General features: G+C 37.6%; 1 protein-coding gene across 1 annotated transcript in view; it reads left to right on the top strand.

The window, feature by feature from the left end:
* Positions 1 to 21,045, top strand: part of kmt2ca (lysine (K)-specific methyltransferase 2Ca) — a 142,408-nt gene that overhangs the window by 67,119 nt on the left and 54,244 nt on the right. Inside the window, exons 14-23 of the mRNA XM_073830301.1 lie at positions 2,850 to 2,969; positions 5,089 to 5,205; positions 5,937 to 6,041; positions 7,775 to 7,879; positions 12,150 to 12,331; positions 14,398 to 14,562; positions 14,777 to 14,886; positions 15,411 to 15,488; positions 15,624 to 15,836; positions 20,185 to 20,313. Of these exons, the coding sequence (XP_073686402.1) occupies positions 2,850 to 2,969; positions 5,089 to 5,205; positions 5,937 to 6,041; positions 7,775 to 7,879; positions 12,150 to 12,331; positions 14,398 to 14,562; positions 14,777 to 14,886; positions 15,411 to 15,488; positions 15,624 to 15,836; positions 20,185 to 20,313 (1,324 nt within the window). The remainder of the gene's footprint in view (positions 1 to 2,849; positions 2,970 to 5,088; positions 5,206 to 5,936; positions 6,042 to 7,774; positions 7,880 to 12,149; positions 12,332 to 14,397; positions 14,563 to 14,776; positions 14,887 to 15,410; positions 15,489 to 15,623; positions 15,837 to 20,184; positions 20,314 to 21,045) is intronic.

The following is a 21,045-nucleotide window of genomic DNA, read 5'->3' as shown; positions in this document are numbered from 1 at the left end:
TGCTTATTACTGTGATTAAATTGAATCATCGAAGGTTAGCACTTAGTCTAGATCTAAAGTAACATAATTTTTAAACAGCGCACAATGCCTCTGCATTTCTCTCAGCATGAGTTCTCTCAACTGGCATTACCAATTTGAAAAAGTAGCTCAAATATTTTCTTCTAAATCAAAAAGTAATTTGTTACTTACTAGTTACTTGAAAAAAGTAATCTGATTACGTAAGTCATGTTACTTGTAATGCATTACCCCAACACTGCAACCAGAACTTCATATGAAAGTGTTCATAAAGACAGAAGTTAAGTGGTGTACTCCATCGCTTTATGTGATGAGCAGATTCAGCTTAGACAGTTTGACACACACACATACATAGATATTGACAAATATAATAAACGGAAGATCAATTGTGCTTGCTTGACGGTTGAGAACCAATGAGGTTTTCTCTCGCATCTTCATTTGTTGTGGTTAAAACTAGAATGCTTGAGTTTCCGCAAAAACCAATGAGGTTTGTTTCTCGCATGTATTGCAAGTTTGAGCTTTCGTGTTTACCATGTATGAGCTCAATGTATTTGTTGTTCAGTGTATATATGTTAATGAATGGATAATGGATATTCAAAGTAGCTTGTTATATTGTGTTTTCGAAAGATGAGCAAACATCTTGTTGATTTAGAGCAACATGATGGTTAGTAGGCCTAAATGAAGACCACATTTTTATTTATGGGTGAACTATCCCTTTAAAGGTGCTGTGAGCAATTACAGCTGTTTTTAACTTCCATCATTTTGCTAACCTCCTGTCTTTAAAACACAGCCTGCCAAAAAGCGTGTCAGTAAAGCAAAACCTAACAAAATTAACCACAGGCAGAGAGCATTTCTGATTAGCCAGTTCAGGTTCATAACAATGACTAATTTAGTATGTCAGGACATCTGTTTCAATGATGTCTGTCAGGTATGAGTATTTTATGTGTGGTATACCAAACAATTAGCTTACGACAAAGGGCATTCTGCAGTTTTTCAGATATATGTCTTATATAAACATGTTGACAATTGGGTTTGGATATACTTTTTTTTTTCTTTTTTGAACATGAGGTGTAAAATTAAATGGCTAGAAGAGTATATACGTGTCTATATATGTTAGTTTCTATGTCTCCGGTCGCTTTTCTCTCTGGAGTATTCGCCATCTGGGCACAGTGTAATTTGAAGGGTGGGCAGCTGTCATTGGCTCCAACTGAGATTTCCGGTTTGGTGTGTATAAGTGCGTTCATGAGTATGTGCATGCCCCTATGTTATCGTGTGTGTGTGCGTACAAGAGAGAAAGAGATCTCGTTTTGTTATGCAAATGAGCTTCTAGCGTTTCATTGTTTTCTTGAAGTAACTCCCGCTGACTCTCTTCAGAGACGATCAGGCATGCTTTATGCTCTGAATTTTGTTAAAGTTTTGGAGTCCTATAAGGATTAGCTTGAGTTTTCATTTAGGAATATGTATCTCCTGGCTGAAAGGGATTTTATATTACCACATATGTCTTGTTAAAGTGTCTCTCGGGTGCCTACCCAATAAGCTAAAGGTGTTCACCTCTCCATTTATTTTACATTTGTGCTGTATTTGTCCATTTTGAAAAGCCTCGAGGGCTGGAAATTCAGTTCGAAGTCTGAAAGATCTGAACATACTCTTACCAAACTAACATTGCATGGCAGTCAATAAGCAATTTAAGCCATTGCCAATGTCAACACCATGAATTTTAATCATTGTCGTTACTTACTCAGATTTTATTATTGTTATTTTTAAGTCTTTATTCACAGGCATGCTGGCATGATATTTGTTTCTCAGTTGCCTCCCTCTACTCACTCTTTAAAGAGCTTTTCTTTTCTCTTTCTTTCTTTTTTTAATCTTCGATAACTATTCTTGAGTCTTTTGCCTAAATAATGGTAATTTGTTTCATTAAGTACTTTTGTTTTGTTAGAAAGTAATGTTCTGAGTTCAATACAAGTTATGCTCAATCCACATCAACAAATTGTTCATTACAACAGAAAATAATATTAGATAAAGCAAAAATTATGGAAATGGTAAACAGGGTCTTCATTGTCCAAATTATTTAAGGCTTTTTTCAATATTATGGGACAATATTACTGTGTCTGGTAATTGACAGCAATTTCACACTGTTGTCTAGAGATGTTAAGTTGTATTGGAGCTCAGACATTAATTTAAAGAAGTGGTTTGGGACAAAACAATACATGACATGGAGGGAAAAAAGCAACCAACCCGCAGCTGTTATTTATTATTTATAATTTAGAAATAATTTTCATTTTGTAAAACAAAAAAGGCCTTGCGGTGATTGTGTTATGCATTGTAATTACACTGACTAACCCTCATTAGCTCGTGAAACAGGCTAAATGCTCCCCATGACGCTTTGTGCTTTATGAAATTCTCAGTTTATCTCAAAGAGCTGCTTGTTGTCATGCTGACTCGATCACGCTTGTTTAGTACAAACAAATAAACAAGGTTGTTTCCATGGAGGCGTAATGCCGCTTTATAACAAGGATCCTTGTTTTTTTTTCTCTGTTTGTAAGGCAATTTAACAGACTTCCCTATAAATTGAAACTCACTCAAAGCAAATACTTAATTAAAAATTAATTACATAGTGTCACTGTCATGTTTTAGGAATTTGTCCCAAACTAAACATCTCACTGTATTGGCTTGATATGATGCGTTTGTGTAGAAGTATTGCATACATTTGACATGCTGTGAACTTGTTGCTGGCTTTCACATTTATGTTGCTGCATTTTGTCGCCCCTCATCTTCCCCTCATCACCAATATGCCCTCCCCTCTCCATCTCTTCTCCGCCGCTTTACCTCAGGGTGCATGGAGTAACCGTAGCGCAATGAGCTCGCCCTCCTGGTCTCCAGAGCGCTTGGACGCCTGGGACAGCCCTAAGACCAGGCCGATGCACGGGCTGCCCATCTGGACCATGAGATTGGTAAATGAGGGGAGGGTGTTTAAGGGTTTGGGACCTGCAGGGGGCTGAGCTTTTAAGGTGGGTGTGGGTGGGAGCATCAGCTGGTTTAGTCTAGAAAGTAAGCTCAAAATGGTACAGGAATTATGGGTGAAAACACAAGTGAGTATCTTAAAGGGTTACTTTAAGACATTTTTGCCTACTCCTGCTCCGGTGTCAAAATAATGGCAGAGTGTTTACAGATCACTCAGGGCGGGTCAGTGATAAAACGCCATGTCAATCAACAATCGTGGGAGGGGCCTTGACATGTGACACGTCAAACAGCCAAGAATCTAAGAATGGCTTGATCTGACAAAAGGTTATTATTTATGGGGATTTAAAAAAACACTGGGTGAATTTTTATCATTATAGGGTGGTCGTGTACACACACTGCCAAAACGCATTTTAGTTCAAACGTAAAATGTAAAAGTGAATTTTGCCTCCGATGACCCCTTTTTAAAAAAAAAACTAATATTTGGAATCAGAGATGCATTGAAAGAGGGTTGTAATAATATACACAATTGACTATAATGTCCCCAGTCATGACGCATCAGTGCCTGGTACTCAAAAAAAAATGTCACGTTTTCATAATGTCATAATCATATGCTGACAAAAACAAGGCAGTGCAACCAGATAAACAATTGTAACTAGTAATATGATCATGTTTAATCCTCTCATGATTCACTGAAGTCTTGATAGACAAAAACAAGCCTCATCCCTCATTATTAATTACTGAATATTCAGTTTCTGAAATGCATCACATTGCACATTACTTTTTATCTCGTTATCCATTGCACATTTCCATGTTCACATTGCACAATAATATAATAAATATTTCATATGATAGCATGTTCTTATAACAAACCCTGCACATCTCTACAAGTGCATGTGCATGAGACACCATAGTTGCATCCTTCCCATTGCAGCAGTATCTCATCAGAATTGCTGTTCTTCTCTGTGGCTGCACTCGAGCAGATGTAGAGGAGTGCCTTCCTTAACCCTCGTCTATTTTTTCCCTCTCCATAATTCATTTTTGCACAAATTAGACTCAGACTGTAAAGGCGACGGAGTGCGCCAGGCTTCCTTAGGCAATCTCTCTAAATGAAGTTGACGTCTCCTGTCTGAGTAGTGCTGCTTGGCTACAGTGAGGTAATTACCTGGGAGGAAGTGGGAATTGGGCCAGAGCTTCAGCCTCGATGCAAACGCAACATGACACCTTCAGAAGCAGGGCGAGTTGGCAGAAGCCTGGCCTGAAATGTGATCTGTAAGTCAGTGTAGTGTTCAGGGAGTTGGGCTGAACCTCAGAGGGTCAGGTCTTGGGATGGATGGATGAGTTTGTATCACAAACACAGATGCAACGGGTTTGGTGCCTTCCAGAAAGTTTTCCACCGTGCCAAGCTAGGTTATAGGTGGATTCAGGTAATTATTTCTCCTAAACTGCAAAAGCATTTTCAATTAAATCAGTCACGCAATAGTATTATTTGCTATTAGAGATAATTGTGTGTGGATTTCAATGTGAGCTGGGTGATATAGCGAATTTCAGTGGAATTCATTTTTTTTTTTGCTCAAAATTCTTTGATGTTCAAAAGTAACTATTCCTTTTAAATGCTATTGTAAATGCTGTTAATAATTTTTTATCATAATTTAGAGTAAAAATTTAACATGAAAATTAAATACTTCTTTAAAACAACTTCTTTAAAAAATGTGAGCGCAAGGAAGGGTTTTTTCAGTAAACATTTCTAAATGATGATACAAAACTTGAAACGTAGATAAAAAAACTAATTTGTACAAATAAATAGATGAAACTTACTCTTTTACCATTTTAGTGAGGTTTAAATCAGCTATGCCATTATAATACAATGAGCAGACACAGAACTGACCTACTGTCACGGTCTGAAGGAAACTTAATGGTCAGATATAAAGCACATTAAAGTCATCATGATATTTCCTTGTTGGTTTATTTTATTTCACCAACAAAACAATATATGATATATCATCTTGCCCTGTTAGCTATGAGTATTTGGCCATTAGTACTATACATTCACACTCAGTTTTCCTTCAGAGAAATTAAATAATATCCTTTCTCCCTGTATCTGTCTGCTAGGGTCGTGGATCTGGCTTTCCCGGAAGACGGCGACCCAGGGGAGCTAACCTGTCTGGGAGAGGTGGCAGGGGACGCTCCAGGCTAAAGATGGAGAGCAGCCCTGTGGTGACCCCTGGGGTATGAAGCCCCCACCTCTACAAGCATAAATAAAACAGCACTCAGATGTGCTTAATGCTCACATTAAAGCCTGAGAAATGCACTCACGCTCAGTAGAGCTTCAGCAGGAGTTCTTGGCCCAAATGGCCTTTTCAAAATAGCAAATGCTGACATTTTCCCCCAACACGAACGACTTGTGATGGGGGAGATTGAGCCAGCATGTTCTTGGCTGCCAATATGATAAAATAGGCAATTTTGTACTCAGCAGCCGTCCTGTAGTTTACACACACAATGAACATGTCATCTTAACTTTGTCAGCCAGTTTCATTACAGTCCAATGCCACACTAAATTGTCACATAAAGGCCTGTTCACACTTAGTGAGAATTTTCAACATGACAAGCCTTTAAATTTAAACTATACATTTTTGTGAAGCCCATTCTTACAAGCTGTGTTACATTTCCCTTCATCTGTAAGTTAAATACATTTAGCATATTTTTCATATTAACAGATAATGAATAATAAAATAATATAAATACAACATTCACACTCACATGTAAGAAACATGACCCTGCATTGCGCAACCAGCACTGCAAGCAAAGCCTATTAATGCTGAAAGCTTTTCAGTTGCATAATTACATTGAAAATTTTCCAGAAACAACTATGATGTCATTAGACAGAGAATGGTAATATGTTAGAAACAGCTAAATATGATCTGAGCAAATGTAAACTGATGTTATGTGCTCTGTTACAGGTGAGCTTAATAGATACTCCATATGTGGTAAAAGAAGAGGAGGAGAACTCCATGCACAACACTGTAGTCCTGTTCTCCACTTCTGACTCCTTCACACTTAAACAAGTAAGTATATGAGCTCAAAGTCAACAAAAGTGAACTTGAGCCAAAAAGAAGCAATTTTGTAGTCACGTCGGTGCTTCCTTAGTGGCCCAAGTACAGTGCTTGCGAAAGTATTCATACCCCTTCATTTTTTCACGTTATGTGGCTGCCTTATGTTAAACTGCTTTAAATGACTTTTATCCCACATCAATCCACACTCCATACACTGTAATTGCAAAGCAAAAACATGTTTTTAATATCTTTACAAATTTATTAAAAATATAAAACTTAAATGATTCCATTGCATAAGTATTCATACCCTTATCTGGGTCCGTTGAAATTTAGCACAGGAGCATTCATATTGCTTGAAGATGTTACTACACTTTGGTGAAGTTAAACTGTGGCAAATTCAATTGAATGGGTATGATTTGGAAAGGCATTTGGAAAATGCGTACCAGAGCAAAAACCAAGCCCTGAGGTCAAAAAACTGCCTGTAGAGCTCAGAGACAGGACTGCATAAAGCCACACATCTGGGGAAGAGTTCAGAAAAAATCTAATGCATTGAAGGTTCACAGAAGCATGTAGTCTCCATTACCCTTAATGGAAGAAGTTTGAAATAACCAGGTCTCTTCGTAGAGCTGGCCTTCTAGCCAAAACAGTCGATGGAGAAGTGCTTTGGTTAGACTGGTGACCAAGAACTTGATGCCCACACTAGTTGAGCTCCATGATCGTATGTGGAGTTGAGAGAAATCTACAGAAGGACAAACATCACTGCAACACTCCACCGATCTGGGCTTCATGGTGGTGTGGCAAGACTCAATCCTCTCCTCAGTGAAGACACATGAAAACACACATGGAATTTGCAAAAAATCACCTAAAGGACTCTCGGACTGTGAGAAACAAGGTTCTCTGGTCTGATGAACCTCAACTCCAAGCATCATGTTTGAAGGAAAGCAAGCACTGCTCATCACCTGCAAATTAGCATCCCAAGTAAAGCGTGCTAGTAACAGCCTAATGCTGTGGGGTTGTTTTTCAGCGGCAGGGACTGAAAGACTCGTCAGAGTAGAAGAAAAGGTCAACGCACCAAAATTTTAAGATAGCCTTAATGAAAACCCCGTCTTTAGAACTTCAGACTGGGCAGAAGGTTCACCTTCAAACAGGACAGTGATCCTAAGCACATAGCAAGAGTGGCTTTTAGACAACTATGTGAATGTCCTTGAGTGGCCCAGCCAGAGCCTGGGCTTGAACCCATTCAAACATTTCTAGAGAAACCAGATAATATGCATCCGCCCCCATCCAACCTGACAGAGCTGGAGAGATGAGGAGAAGAATGGCAAATAATTGCCAAAGCTTGTTGCATCATCCCCAAAAAGACTTGAGGCAGTTAAGGTGCTTTAGCCAAATACTGAGTTAAGGGTATGAATACTTATGCAGTGTACTTATTTCAGTTTTTTTTTTTGAATAAATTTAGTTGTCAGAATTCTGTTTTTGCTGTCATTATGGTGTATGGAGTGTAGATTGATGTGGAAAAAAGTCATTTAAAGCAGTTTAACATAAGGCAGCAACATAAAATGTGAAAAATGAAGGGGTATGAATACTTTTGCAAGGCACTGTATATCTCACACATCAACATCATCAATACGCCCTAAAGCAGCACATCTGTAGTTCAGTTACCACAGTGAAAACACTTTAAAGGACACATGAAATATGGGTGTGAGAATTAATGGAAGGATGTCTGATCTCTCTTGTGTCTCCAGGACATGTGTGTAGTGTGTGGAAGCTTCGGTCAGGGTGCTGAGGGCAGATTGCTAGCCTGCTCCCAATGCGGCCAGTGCTACCACCCCTTCTGCGTCAATATTAAGGTAAGACACCCACCTCCCCGCCCCAATCAATCACAGCTGACCCCGTTCACCAGTACCGTTCCTGAGATGTAATGGTGTGAGTTATGAGCTGCTTTTATCTGGAGTGAACGTTAATGGTGTGTGAGATAAGTGTGACAGGTCAGTGTGTGAGAGGACCTGGATGAAAGCAGCCCGAGGGTAATGAGTAAAATGTTAAGAGGATTATGAAGCACTATAAAGACCGTGTCTTATGTTGATAGACTAAAGCAGAGATCTTTATCACGTACAGACAGCAGTGACAGAGGAATACATCAGGGTACTTTCGGTATCTCTCAGCGCTTTGAGATATGCCAAGTAGAGAAACTTCCTGATCTTCATTTAATATAAGAGGCCCAGATGGATTCTATTTGGGTTTTTTTTTCTCCCACATTCCCACTGCAGATTCTGAAATCTGCTGAGATTAATGTGGAGTTCTACACACAGAGAATCAGTGTGGGCCTGATTAAGAACAATTAAAGTAATAAACCTCAAGTGGCGGAGCATTAAAGTGATTGTTGGTCGTGGAGAGTTGCTTATTAAGTGTCTAAAGTGGCAGCACCAGCAGTATGATAAAAACACTAGTGTTCTATAAATGTACTAAAAACCTACATTTATTGTCTTATTTACCTCTGCAAGCTCTATCAGTAAGGTTTAAGTACCCCTTCATCAAAATCAAATCAAAATGTGTTCCTTAAAACTCACATTATACTTAATGTACTTAAAGAAAAAAGTAAATGTGGGAATCCATAATGTAGTTCATTAGCTTATCTGCAGGCTGTTTAACGTTGCAAAGCAACATACAGCTCTTCTTTTTTGTGTTCCAGCTTAGTACATTAATAGAAAGTTTAGCTAATGGATATTGGCAGGTACGCATTTATCAGCTATTTTACAACAGCTTTAGCACATGTTGATCCTATTAGAATGTAGAGCTTGGAAATAAATGTGCACAACCTAAACGTATGTATGTATGGTTTTGTGATTTTGTTTTAAATTCAGTATCCAACAGCCAAATGTCATGACCAGGTGTCATGCATTCTGATGTCTAAGCCCAGCACCTGTGAAAGAGCTGTCTGCCTCTCATTCAATCATCCATTGGTCTGTGTAAGCAGCTGACTATTAACAATCACAGCTGCTGAAGATAATTGCTCTTATCCCAGATAACAGAACAAGGACATTTATTTAAAGATAATTGATGAAAGTTCTGCTATTTACTCACCCTCATGTTGTTTTAAACCCATTGATTTTCTTTTTCCATTTAATGCAATAGGTAAAATTATTAAAGCCCATTTCCGCCACTGAATAAAAAATGTTAAAAAAAGGTAATTGCGTCTTTTTTTCTTGCAATTCTATCTTTGTTTTCTCAGAATTGCATGATGCAAACTTGCAATTGCGAGTTAAGTCAGAATTGAGAAATATAAAGTCACAATTCTGACTTTTTTTTAGAATTGCGTGATATAATCTCACAATTGCGAGAAAGATATAAACTCGCAAATCTGAGGAAACAGTTCACAATTGTGAGTTTATATCTCGCAATTCTGACTTTATTTTTCAAAATTGCGAGTTTATATCTCATAATTCTGAGAAAAAAGGTCATAATGCAAGATGTGAACTCACAATTGTGAGTTCTTATCTCACAATTCTGACTTTATTTCTTAAAATTGCGAGTTTGTCCTGCAATTCTGACTTTATAACTTGTAATTGCGAGTTTATATCTCAAGTCAGAATTGTGAGTTTTTTTTCTTGCAATTCTGACTTTCTCAATATAAACTCGCAATTCAGAGAAACAAATCACAATTGTAAGATATAAACGCTCAATTCTGAAGAAAAAAGTCACAATTGTGAGTTTATATCTCGCAATTCTGACTTTATTTCTCAAAATTGAGTTTGTTTTGCATTTCTGAATTTATAGTGAGTTATAAAATCAGAATTGCAAGACAAACTCGCAATTTTGAGAAACAAATTGCTAGTTTATATCACAGAAAAGTCACAATTGTGAGTTTATATCTCGCAATTATGACTTCATTTCTCAAAATTGCTAGTTGTCTCACAATTCTGACTTTATAACTTGTAACTGTGAGTTTATATCTCATTATTCTGAGAAAGTCGCATTTACCTTTTTTGTTTTATATAAATGGGCTTTCATGTAAAATGCAGCTTTTTTCCAAACAGTAAAAGTGGATGAAGATTTATACTGTCAATCTCCAAAAATTACAAAAATGCATGATTAAAAATACTTTAAAAGTAGCCCATACAAATAGTGTGCTATATTATGTGCCATAAAATAGCTTTGTATGGTGAACAGACTGGAAATATAAGTCATTTAACACCATTGGTTCTTGAATGAGATGTGAGAGCTACAGCAGAGAAGAGCTTTTTTTTTTTTGAACACTTAAAGGGTTAGTTCAATTTTGTAATCATTTATTCACCCTCATGTCTTTTAAAGGAACACTCCACTTTTTTTGGAAATAGGCTCATTCTCCAACTCCCCCCGAGTTAATAAGTTGATTTTTACCGTTTTGAAATCCATTCAGCCGTTCTCCTGTTCTGGCGATATCACTTTTAGCATAGCTTAGCATAGATCATTGAATCCAATTAGACCAATAGCATCGCGTTCAAAAATGATCAACGAGTTTCCATATTTGTCCTATTTAAAACTTGACTCTTCCGTAGTTATATCGTGTACTAAGACCGGTGGAAATGCAAAGCTGCGAGTTTCTAGGCTGATAAGATTAGGAACTACACTCCCATTCCGGCGCAATAGTCAAGGAAGTTTGCTGCTGTAATATGGCCGAAGCAGGCGGAGTATTATCAGAAATGAGTTCCCAGCTAGTTTAGCATTTGCACATGTGCTGCGTGATATTACTGCTCCTGCTTCGGCCATATTACGGCAGCAAACTTCCTTGACTATTACGCCGGAATGGGAGTGTAGTTCCTAATGCTAATTTTAAGCTATGCTAAAAGTGATATCGCCAGAACAGGAGAACGGCTGAATGGATTTCAAAACGGTAAAACTCAACTTATTAACTCGGGGGGGGGGGGGGGGGATTTGGAGAATGAGCCTGGGGGGGGGGGGGATTTGGAGAATGAGCCTATTTCCAAAAAAAGTGGAGTGTTCCTTTAATCCCAAAAGTCTTCTGTTTATCTTCAAAACACAAAGGAAGATGAAATGAAACCTAAGAGAATTTGGCCCCTCTATTTGTAAAATTCACACGACCGACACTTTGAGCTCCACCAATTTGTAAAGACATTGTAAAATGAATCCATATGAGTTTAATGGTTTATTCGAGATTTTCGAACAGACACAATTGCTTTATATGATTAACAGATTTAATTTAGGCTTTTGTCAAACATTTGTCAATGCACATACATAGAGAACATCAAAATGGCCAACGCCAGCTCAACCATGCAAACCCCATTTGTTATCTTGCGCCAAGCAAGTACAGTTGAGTTTCAGTTTATGATATTTGATGCACACTATGTATGTGTGTTGATTGCAAAAAAGCCTAAATAAATGTGTTCATCATATAAAGTAATTGTGTTTCTTCAGAAGAATTGAATAAAACTGCTTGATTCAAGTTTTGGTTTTGTTGACTTTTAATCGAGACACAGAAATCTTTCAGATCTTTTATTTTTGGTTGAACCCTTTAATGAGAACTGGGAATTTACCTGATGAGTTATTGACTACTTTCATAGTGCTTTTTTAGAGTTTGACTGCAGCTGGTATAAAAAATAACAAAATAAAAAAACCTTGAACAGCTCAGTTTTGCCCCATGAAGCACTAAAATAGCCATATTGTTTGAAATTATGTGGGAGAGTAAATGCTGGCAATTTTTTATTTTTATTTTAACTATTCTGTTAACTGACACTCTTTATGTTCAAAATGGGTTATCAGACTGTCATCTCAAACATTTGTGGACATTTTTCTTCATTAATATGCATCAAATGGCCTCTTTCCCCAGTGGAGTACAAACCCAGAGGTACTAGTGAACAGCAGGCAGACAGGACACATTTGTTAGTAGAGGATGATGTGGTTGGATTGATTTATCACCACCCACATAAATTGATCTGTAAATGCCTGCAAATCCTTCCTGACAAATACCTCTGACTCCAGAGACACCTTACGGCTGTGTTCTTTGTGTTTCTTATATCCATCCAGATTATAGCCTGCTAAATATATAACCATCAGTTGCCCTTTAGACTTGTGCTTGACCTGCGTCCTTTGACCTCAGGTGTGTGTGTGTGTCTGTTTTAGATCACAAAAGTGGTGTTGAGTAAAGGCTGGCGCTGTCTGGAGTGCACAGTGTGTGAGGCATGTGGGCAGGCCACTGATCCCGGGCGCTTGCTGCTCTGTGATGACTGTGACATTAGCTACCACACATACTGTCTGGACCCACCACTGCAGAATGTACCCAAAGGCAGCTGGAAGTGCAAGTGGTATGTACGCACACACACAAACCGAAGTCTTTGCTAAAATTAGATGCAGCTTTGGACGACAGCCCACTTTCATAGTTCTGTCTTCATCTTTGTAATTTTTCTTTCTTTTTAAACCTTCAAGATTATTTGCAAGCCCATATTAATTGCATACATTAACACAAGAGTGGGATTTGTGTGTGGAGCTGCAACAGCCTCAGAATTAATATTTACTAAATATGATTCACAAAGTCGATGGCTAGCGAAGAGTCTTAAAATAGGCACACGAAAATCCAAAGCGATCCACAAACAAATGATTTTAAAATGCAGATCTAGGTATTATTTTGCAATATACAGTTGAGGTCAAAAGTTTACATACACTTGCAGAATCTGAAAAATGTTAATTAACCGAAATAAGAGGGATCATACAAAATGCATGTTTTTTTTTTATTCCACACTGCTTTTTTTTTTCTTTTCAGTTTTTGTTTTTTTGTTTAGTGATATTTGTTTATGAGTTCTTTGTTTGTCCTGAACAGTTAAACTGCCCCTTGTCTACTGAAAAATCCTTCAGGTCTCACAAATTCGTCCTTTTTTTTTGGGGGGGGGGGGGGGGGGGGGTTATATGAACCCAACAATGACTGTATGATTTTGAGATCCATCTTTTCATACTGAGGACAACTGAGGGACTCATATGCAACTATTACAAAAGGTTTAAATTTTCACTGATGCTCCAGAAGGAAAAATGATGCATTATTTTTTCATTTAGTACCGTCCTTCAGAAGCGAAAGAAGATACTTTCATGTTTCCCAGAAGAGAAAATAAGTTAAATGTACCCTGATTGAAATTCCCAAAATTTTCAGGCTCATTTTTCCTTCTGGAGCATCAGTGAGTGTTTGAACCTTCTGTAATAGTTGCATATGAGTCCCTCAGTTGTCCTCAGTGTGAAAAGATTGATCTCAAAATCATACAGTCGTTGTTGGAAAGGGTTCAAATACAGAACATTGCTGAAAAAACAAAGAATTTGTTGTAACTGAAGGATTTTTCTGAAGAACAGCAGGATTTTTCTGAAGAACTTTTGAACACGGTAATTTTTTTAAATGTAACTATCACTTTCTCTTTTGGACTATATGTAAACGTCTTTTATGTGAAATACCTTATGCATGGTTAAAAAAAACAAACATGCATTTTGTATGATCCCTCTTATTTTGGTAAAGTAATTAACACTTTGCAGATACTGCAGGTGTATGTAAACTTCTGACCTCAACTGTAATTTGTTATTAGTCTGTAAATTACGTTTTTATGGATGCAAATGAGTTTTTTTTGTGAATCATATTTAGTAAATATACTAATGTTAAGACTGTTTTAGCTACGTATTTGAGAGCTAGAGTAGAAGGGAACATTTTTGCAAATAATGAGTGCATTAGTAAGGTGGACTTATTTGCAAGGAAGTTTGTCCTAAAAATATTTAAAGTCATGCTGTCTTCTCTCATGCTGTCTTCTCGCCATTATGAAAAATTGTAATTATCCTAACGATCCTTTCAGTTTCTTTATGCAAAATATAGTTCTTATTTCTTTCTCTTGATCTTGCGGTGATATATAACCTGGACAAGTTCTATACAAATGCTGTGGATTCACTTCTGAACTTTCCCTCTCGATTTTTCCATTTAAATCTCACTTCCACTCTGAATGCTGTAGCATTATCTCTTTGTTAGCTTCATGTCTCTCTCATTTTTTTGTTTCTCTCTCTTTAACCATCTAACAGTCTCTTGATCTTTAGCAGCTTTTTTCAAACAAGATCGAAAGGGATTTCCTACAAATTTGCTGTAATGTCATATGTAATCCCCATTCAAACAGAGCTGGGTTTGCACTGCATTGTGACGCATTCAGTCAGAGCTTTACATGGATTGGAGCCATTTAAATATTTATTTTTAAGGCAGCACAGTCAATGCTAAGCCATGTGCAAACAATTCACAGAAAGGCCAAAAAATTTGTGTAAAAGGATGGATTTAGGCATTTATCATTAAAAGTGTGTGTCTGATAATGTGTATTTGTATTTTATATTGGTGCATAACTCTATTATTCTCCATTAGGTGTGTATTGTGTACTCAGTGTGGAGCCACGTCGCCTGGCCTGCGCTGTGAGTGGCAGAATAACTACACGCAATGCGGTCCATGTGCGAGTCTCACTGTGTGTCCCTTATGCGCGCGCAGCTACAGAGAGGAAGAGCTCATCCTACAGTGCCGGCAGTGTGACAGGTGGGTGGCACTCCATCATGCCAAATGCCATAACGGCAGAATAAAAGAGTATCCTGGGAAATGGCTCAGCAGTAGATTAGTACATGAATAAACGCAGGTGTTGATGGGGGAAAATATTCATCACGTTGAGCATGTGATATTTGCTTGCTTTGTGACTTATTCTTAATGGCTGAGTGCTTGTGAATATGGTCTAATGATGACGTTTGGTCTGCAGGTGGGTTCATGCCTCATGTCAGGGGCTGAACTCTGATGAAGAGGTTGAGAGCGCAGCAGATGAGGGCTTCGACTGCTCTCTATGTAAAACGCATACCATGCCCACTCCTGGTAAGAGCCACAAACTTCTGTAATGCTCACATTTTCAAAAATCACATTTAATCAGCAAGCATTAGTAGTTTGGATTGGATTTGTAAATTGATTTCATGCCTCGTTCTGTTTGTTCAAACTACAAAGAATTAAACAGATTTGATTTGGATAGGCCAAAAAATCAGATTTTTGATGCATGGCTGAACAAAAATGCTCTAATCGTAACCTCAGGTGAATATGCTTCAGGAATTATCTCTCGTTGATGCATGTTGATGCCCGATTTTTCTGTAACAGATGGACACTAGAGTGTTTTGGTCAATGAAACTTTGTTCCAGCAAAATGTGGTTCATTAAAAAAAAAGCAGATGGGCTGAATTTTAAATCAAGCTGCAACCTGTTCATGTGAATTAAGCAGCAGTTAATGTAATCTGCCTTTAATGGCTCCAGACTGTCCTCTTATCAATAAATAACTAAACAAATGACTATGAATACACAGTGTTATCCTGAAATAAGTCAAGCTTCCAGCTTGCTTATGTGTTATTACAGGTGGCACAGTGGCAAAGCTCATGGACATCAGCGAGCCTCCTGTAGTGACACAGATTCTTACAAAAGTCAAGGAAAATGGTATTTATATATATTTTTTTTTTTCAATTAGCTTTGCTTTAGTAGTTTTGCTGTGTGACAATTATTTAAAACATTGGAGCAACAGTTTCTCTCAGACTCTTTTAGTCATTATCGCTGTGTTCTGTTCTCTGCCAGAATTCCAGCGGACCTACACTCAGGATGGCGTGTGTCTGACTGAGTCAGGCTTATGTCAGCTCAAGAGTTTATGTGTCCAGACTGCTCGCCGCAAACGACCCAAACCCAAACTTAAGCTGAAGATCATCAATCAAAACAGTGTTGCTGTGTTGCAGACACCCCCTGACCCTCAGGCTGAGCTCTTCAGGGATGGAGACATGGACGACAGTAGAGGTAAAGAATGTGTTTGTGTTTAAAGGTGACATTTCCTTTTTTCTTCTTCTTTTTTTAATGTTTGCCCGGCCCAAATTCACACCATTTGTTGAGTCGGTTCTGTGCTGGGGTGGTCAGGATGCTTAAAGAAGCTCAAATTCTTGTCTCTAAATATTGAAATAGGATAAGAGAAAGTATTTTAAGAGCAAAACATTGCACACATCACATTTAAATGGAATTTTGTGCATGTTGGCCACTCTGCTCTGTAAAAAAAAAAAAAGGAGGGGGGGGGGGGGAATCACTACCACTAGGGGTGTAAATTGGATTAGGATACTAGTATCGGAAATGCCACCGATACCACAAAACATTCTAGCATTGGTATCAGCGAGTATTTGAACCCATGTACCAATCTGATACCATTTTCTTAAACAAGACCTAGTTATACCCGCTAGCTTTGCTTAACACTGCAGATCGGAAGTCAATTCTTCTTCACTGCTCAGAAATGCAAACACATAAACTGCTATGTCTCCACAAGCAACCACTGTTTAGAGCAGCGAAGAAGAAAAACAAATGTGCTGGCAGTATTTCAGCCTGGACCAACCAGTAAAACGGCGATGTGTCTCATATGTATGGCCATATGATTTCCGCAATGCAGAAAATACAGACGGAATTGTGGAATCCAGTCATAAAAATGGAATTTAACGCGGAATGTCACAGAAAGTTTGGATGAATTAATCAAAAGTAGGTCATTACACTTAAATCAAATCGCGATTTGGACTAATAATTATAAATGTTAAGCCACAAAACTATTATTTAAACAGAGGTGTCAAGTAACAAAGTACAAATACTTCGTTACCTTACTTAAGTAGAAATTTTGGGTATCTATACTTTACTGGAGTAATTATTTTTCAGCCGACTTTTTACTTCTACTCCTTTCATTTTCAAGCAATTATTGTACTTTCTACTCCTTACATTTTAAAAATAGACTCGTTACTCCTATTTCTTTTCGGCTCAATTGTGTTCATTCATGTCATCGTTCAAAAAAGAAAAAAACTATCCAGATAAATTGCGCCATCCACATGAATTTGTGAATTTGGTTGTGGTTGGATGAGAAGTATAAACATATCCCATTCCGACATCCTATTGGTTTGTACGCGATCCATCACACCTGCACGTGACACAAATCACGTCACACTCCAGCAGGGATGTACTGGCCATCGGGGACAACCGGGACATTCCCGGTGGGCCGGTGGAGTAGTGAGCCGATCGCCTTAGCGAGGCAGACCTCCCCCATATTAGGCGCTGTTTTAAATGACATTCGAAACTGCAAATAGCCCAAAAGTGTGAAGCGGCGGGATCAGTCACCCGCACAGCGCAGACGAACGTACGCTGCGCTTCCACCGCGATGTAAAGTGATAAACAGCGCAAGTTGCTTGACGCATTCAGATTTAAAACAGAGTTGTGTTAGGCAGTTGTGTGATGCGACAACATTACAGGTTCTGTAGGTTCTGCTGGGCTGCTGAAAACAGCTGCATGATGAGGTAAAATGATAAACGCCAATACATCAATACTGTCATTTTTATTACAAATTTTATAGTTTATTATTATTAATTATAAAAAAAAACATAACTATTGTAATGTTTTCTTGTGACGATATCTTACTAATATTAGTCAGTTAATATCTGGATTTTAATCAAAAATTTCTTTCTTTTTAAATGTTAAATTGTAATTCATTTTAATTGGAGTTCTTAAAGGGACAGTTCACCCAAAAATAAAAAATGTCATTATATACAACATCATGTACTTTTAATCCTGTATAAACTTCTTCATTCTTCTGTGGAACATAAAGGAAGATACTCTGAGAATTTAAAAAAAATTGTCTTTAGAGTACAAATCAAGGGTAAATGAATATCTTTTGGTTACATTCTACAAAAATGTCTTTTGTGTTCTACAAAAGTAAGTCATTTTTACAGAATTTATTAGCAATAAATGTCCTGCATTCTAGCTCAAAATCAGTGCTTTACTGCATGCATTTCTATGTGACAAAAATGCATTATTCATTTGTTGCATTTGAATTCAGTATCTATCATTATTTGATTCTGTCCTGTTTTATTCATACATTTATTTACTTCAATTAAAGGCCCTATAACCCAAACAAAACTCACGGGGGAACTTGTGGGCTGGATTTGTCCAAGGCCAAATTTTAACCCCAGTCCAGCCCTGCACTCCAACAAGGATTTAGCCAGTGTCCGGGTCGTTACTCAAAAAAGATTATTTCTTACAAGCTATTATTTCTCCACTACTAGCTTATTTATCAAACGGGTGCTTTCTCTTCATCCTCTGCAAATGAAGCTACAGTAGATAGTTTGGTAGAGGGATGTTTGAATAAATTAGCGTTTGCGATTGACAACGCGATTGACAATGTTGCGATAACACAATACTTATAGTCAGCAACTAGTCATCATATCTCCCGCTTCGTGAAACACGTTAATGCTCAGTAGTACACATTTATGGTTCTTTAATGTATTTGCATTGTAATAAAATGCATTTATTTTCATTGGGCATATATGCGGCTGAAACAGGTAGCCTAGTGCATCCCAAATTTTTCAGCATTAACATTTTAATATAACATAGTCACTATGGCCTTTAGAAATGTTTTTTGGGGAGGTGGGGTAGTGCACAATAGGCCCCTGTGGCGCGGCCCAATCTTTTGTCCTTAATGGCATTTTTTTCCTTACATTACTTTTACTTTTTGAAACCAGTACTTTTACTTTTACTTGAGTAAAAAGCTTGAGTTGATACTTCAACTTCTACAAAAGTCTTTTTAAATGCTAGTATCTATACTTCTACTTGAGTAATGAATGTGAATACTTTTGACACCACTGTATTTAAATATGAATTCTGTGCATCTCTGTGTTAATGAATGGCGCAGATGCGCATTTTTGTTTACTGCAACCAAATGTTTTTTTTTTTTTTTGCTAGTACGACTAATTTTGGTGAGCGGTCGCACTGGCGTGACCACTTCGTTGTTCAACTCATAAGTGCTGCCATTTTTGTTGCATATGAGAAACATCAAACTAAATGAAATCGAAACTAAACCGCACTATGTTTGAGCTGCACAGCGCATATATTTGTAGCTATAGCCAAAAATACATTGTATGGGTCAAAATGAGCTATTTTTCTTTTATGCCAGAAATCATTAGGATATTAAGTAAAGATTATGTTCCATGAAGATATTTAGTAAATTTCCTACCCTAAATTTATCAAAACTTAATTTTTGCTTAATAGTATGCATTGGTAAGAACTTCATTTGGACAACTTTAAAGGCAATTTTCTCAATGTAGATTTTTTTTTTTTTTTTTTTTTTGCACCCTCAGATTCCAGATTTTTAAATAATTGTATCTCTTCAGCTTTCAGATCTCAATTTCAAAAAATTGACCCTCATGACTGGTTCTGTTGTTCTGGGTCACAAATGTAATTTTGTAAGTCTCTGGCTATGGCATTATTGTGTGCCAACATAACCGAGAAAGACAGAATAATCTAGAAAGTAGATTTAAAAATCAAAGATTTGTTAAAAATATAGAAAACAGAGTGGAGTGCTTAGAAAGAGAGAAAATTTGACAGGAAGGTGAGCAATGTAATGAATTTGACTTAGAGAGAGAAAAGAGCCTTTGAAAACAGCAGTCAGCAAATTATACTTGCTTTGGCATTTCACTGATCAGAGGCTGGGCGGCTCTAACTGAATTAATGTCTGACCCCTCCATCGTAGCGCCAGTCTGAGAGTGCAGGTGGGGGTAATTTGGAGGAATGGGGCCACCAGTTTAACCCCCTCTCTACCAGACATTATATATTAAATGGCAAAAAAATGGCTTCTGAGTTAGCATTAAATTTTTTATATATATATATATATATATATATATATATATATATATATATATATATATATATATTTAATTAGTATTGAGACTAGTTGTTTACAAGGCTTCAAAAATTCTAAACCTTATATAAAAGAAACAAAAAAACAATAGAGCATTTAGTTGAAGATTAAACATCTTGTTTAATCTTTTGTTGAAAATGAATTAAAATGTGGCTTTTTGAATATAATTCAGTACGCTATTTAAGGAATGTGCCAAGCATTTTTCAAAACAATACTGTTTTCTTTTTCATCTTTATACAAGTCAGATGGCATTGAACACAAATGTGTGCTGTTTTTATTTTGTGTTTTTGTTCTGTGGTTATTAATGTCATCTACTGAGCCGCTCTGTTTAGTGAGTTGTGCAAGCTGTGTTTGTGTATATGTATCTTTGTGCGATTTAGAGAATATTCTGTCAGCATCTAGAGTGCTCTATTTTGTTTGGCCGCATTGCAGAGGGCGACCCGATGGACTGTGTTGGGAAATCTGACTCCAGCCCTGAGCGGGAGCACTGTGATGACCACCTGAAAGGGGCCGACGGCAGCGACAGCAACAAGAAGAGGAAGAGGAAGCCGTACAGACCGGGTGAGAGCGCGAGAGAGAGAAAGGTGCACTTATCGGAAAGGACAGCTCCACTGGACTGTGAAATAGTGCGGCTGCAAATTCTGGACCTTAAATAGCATCCCACAGTGCTTTGCTCTTTAAAGCTCCTTGCCGGGGAGAACTCCGGAAAGAACATTCTCTCTGAGCTTTTTTCTGACCAAAGAAGCAATCTTTTTAAAGTAATGTCCTTTTTAAGCACAACCTTCCATTTCTTTTTTTCTAAAAAAAAATCCAGACAGTATAGACGTATGTGTATTTGCACAGCTTTTTTGTCGCTTCACCCCTTTAGTTGCATCTGATTTCTTTATTAGGGGCCAAGCACCGAAGGTGTGTAGGCACCTATTGTTTTCGTTCTGTTTTTTAGGGGCCAAGCACCGAAGGTGCGAAGGCACCTATTGTTTTCGTTAGAATTCTTATTATTATTATTATTCTTCCGCCGCAAGTCTATGGCAGCCCATAGAACCGCTTGCGGGAAAGTTGTATAATTTGGCACACTGATAGAGGACCGTCCCAACATTAACCATAGCAAGTTTGGAGTCTCTAACTCAAACTCTCTAGCGCCACCATTTGTCCAAACTTTCACTTTCTTTTTGCTAATAACTTTTGAACCGTAAGCCACAAAATCAAAATTCCAATTTTCCCTGAATCCTTGGGTCATGCCGAGTCGAATGAACACCAAATTTCAAAAATCGTAAGGATTAGTTTTTTTTCTAT

Source organism: Garra rufa, chromosome 24, assembly GCF_049309525.1.
Source record: "Garra rufa chromosome 24, GarRuf1.0, whole genome shotgun sequence".
Classification (NCBI taxonomy): domain Eukaryota; kingdom Metazoa; phylum Chordata; class Actinopteri; order Cypriniformes; family Cyprinidae; genus Garra; species Garra rufa.
Note: the sequence above shows the minus strand (reverse complement) of the source record. Positions and strands in the feature narration are given on the sequence as shown.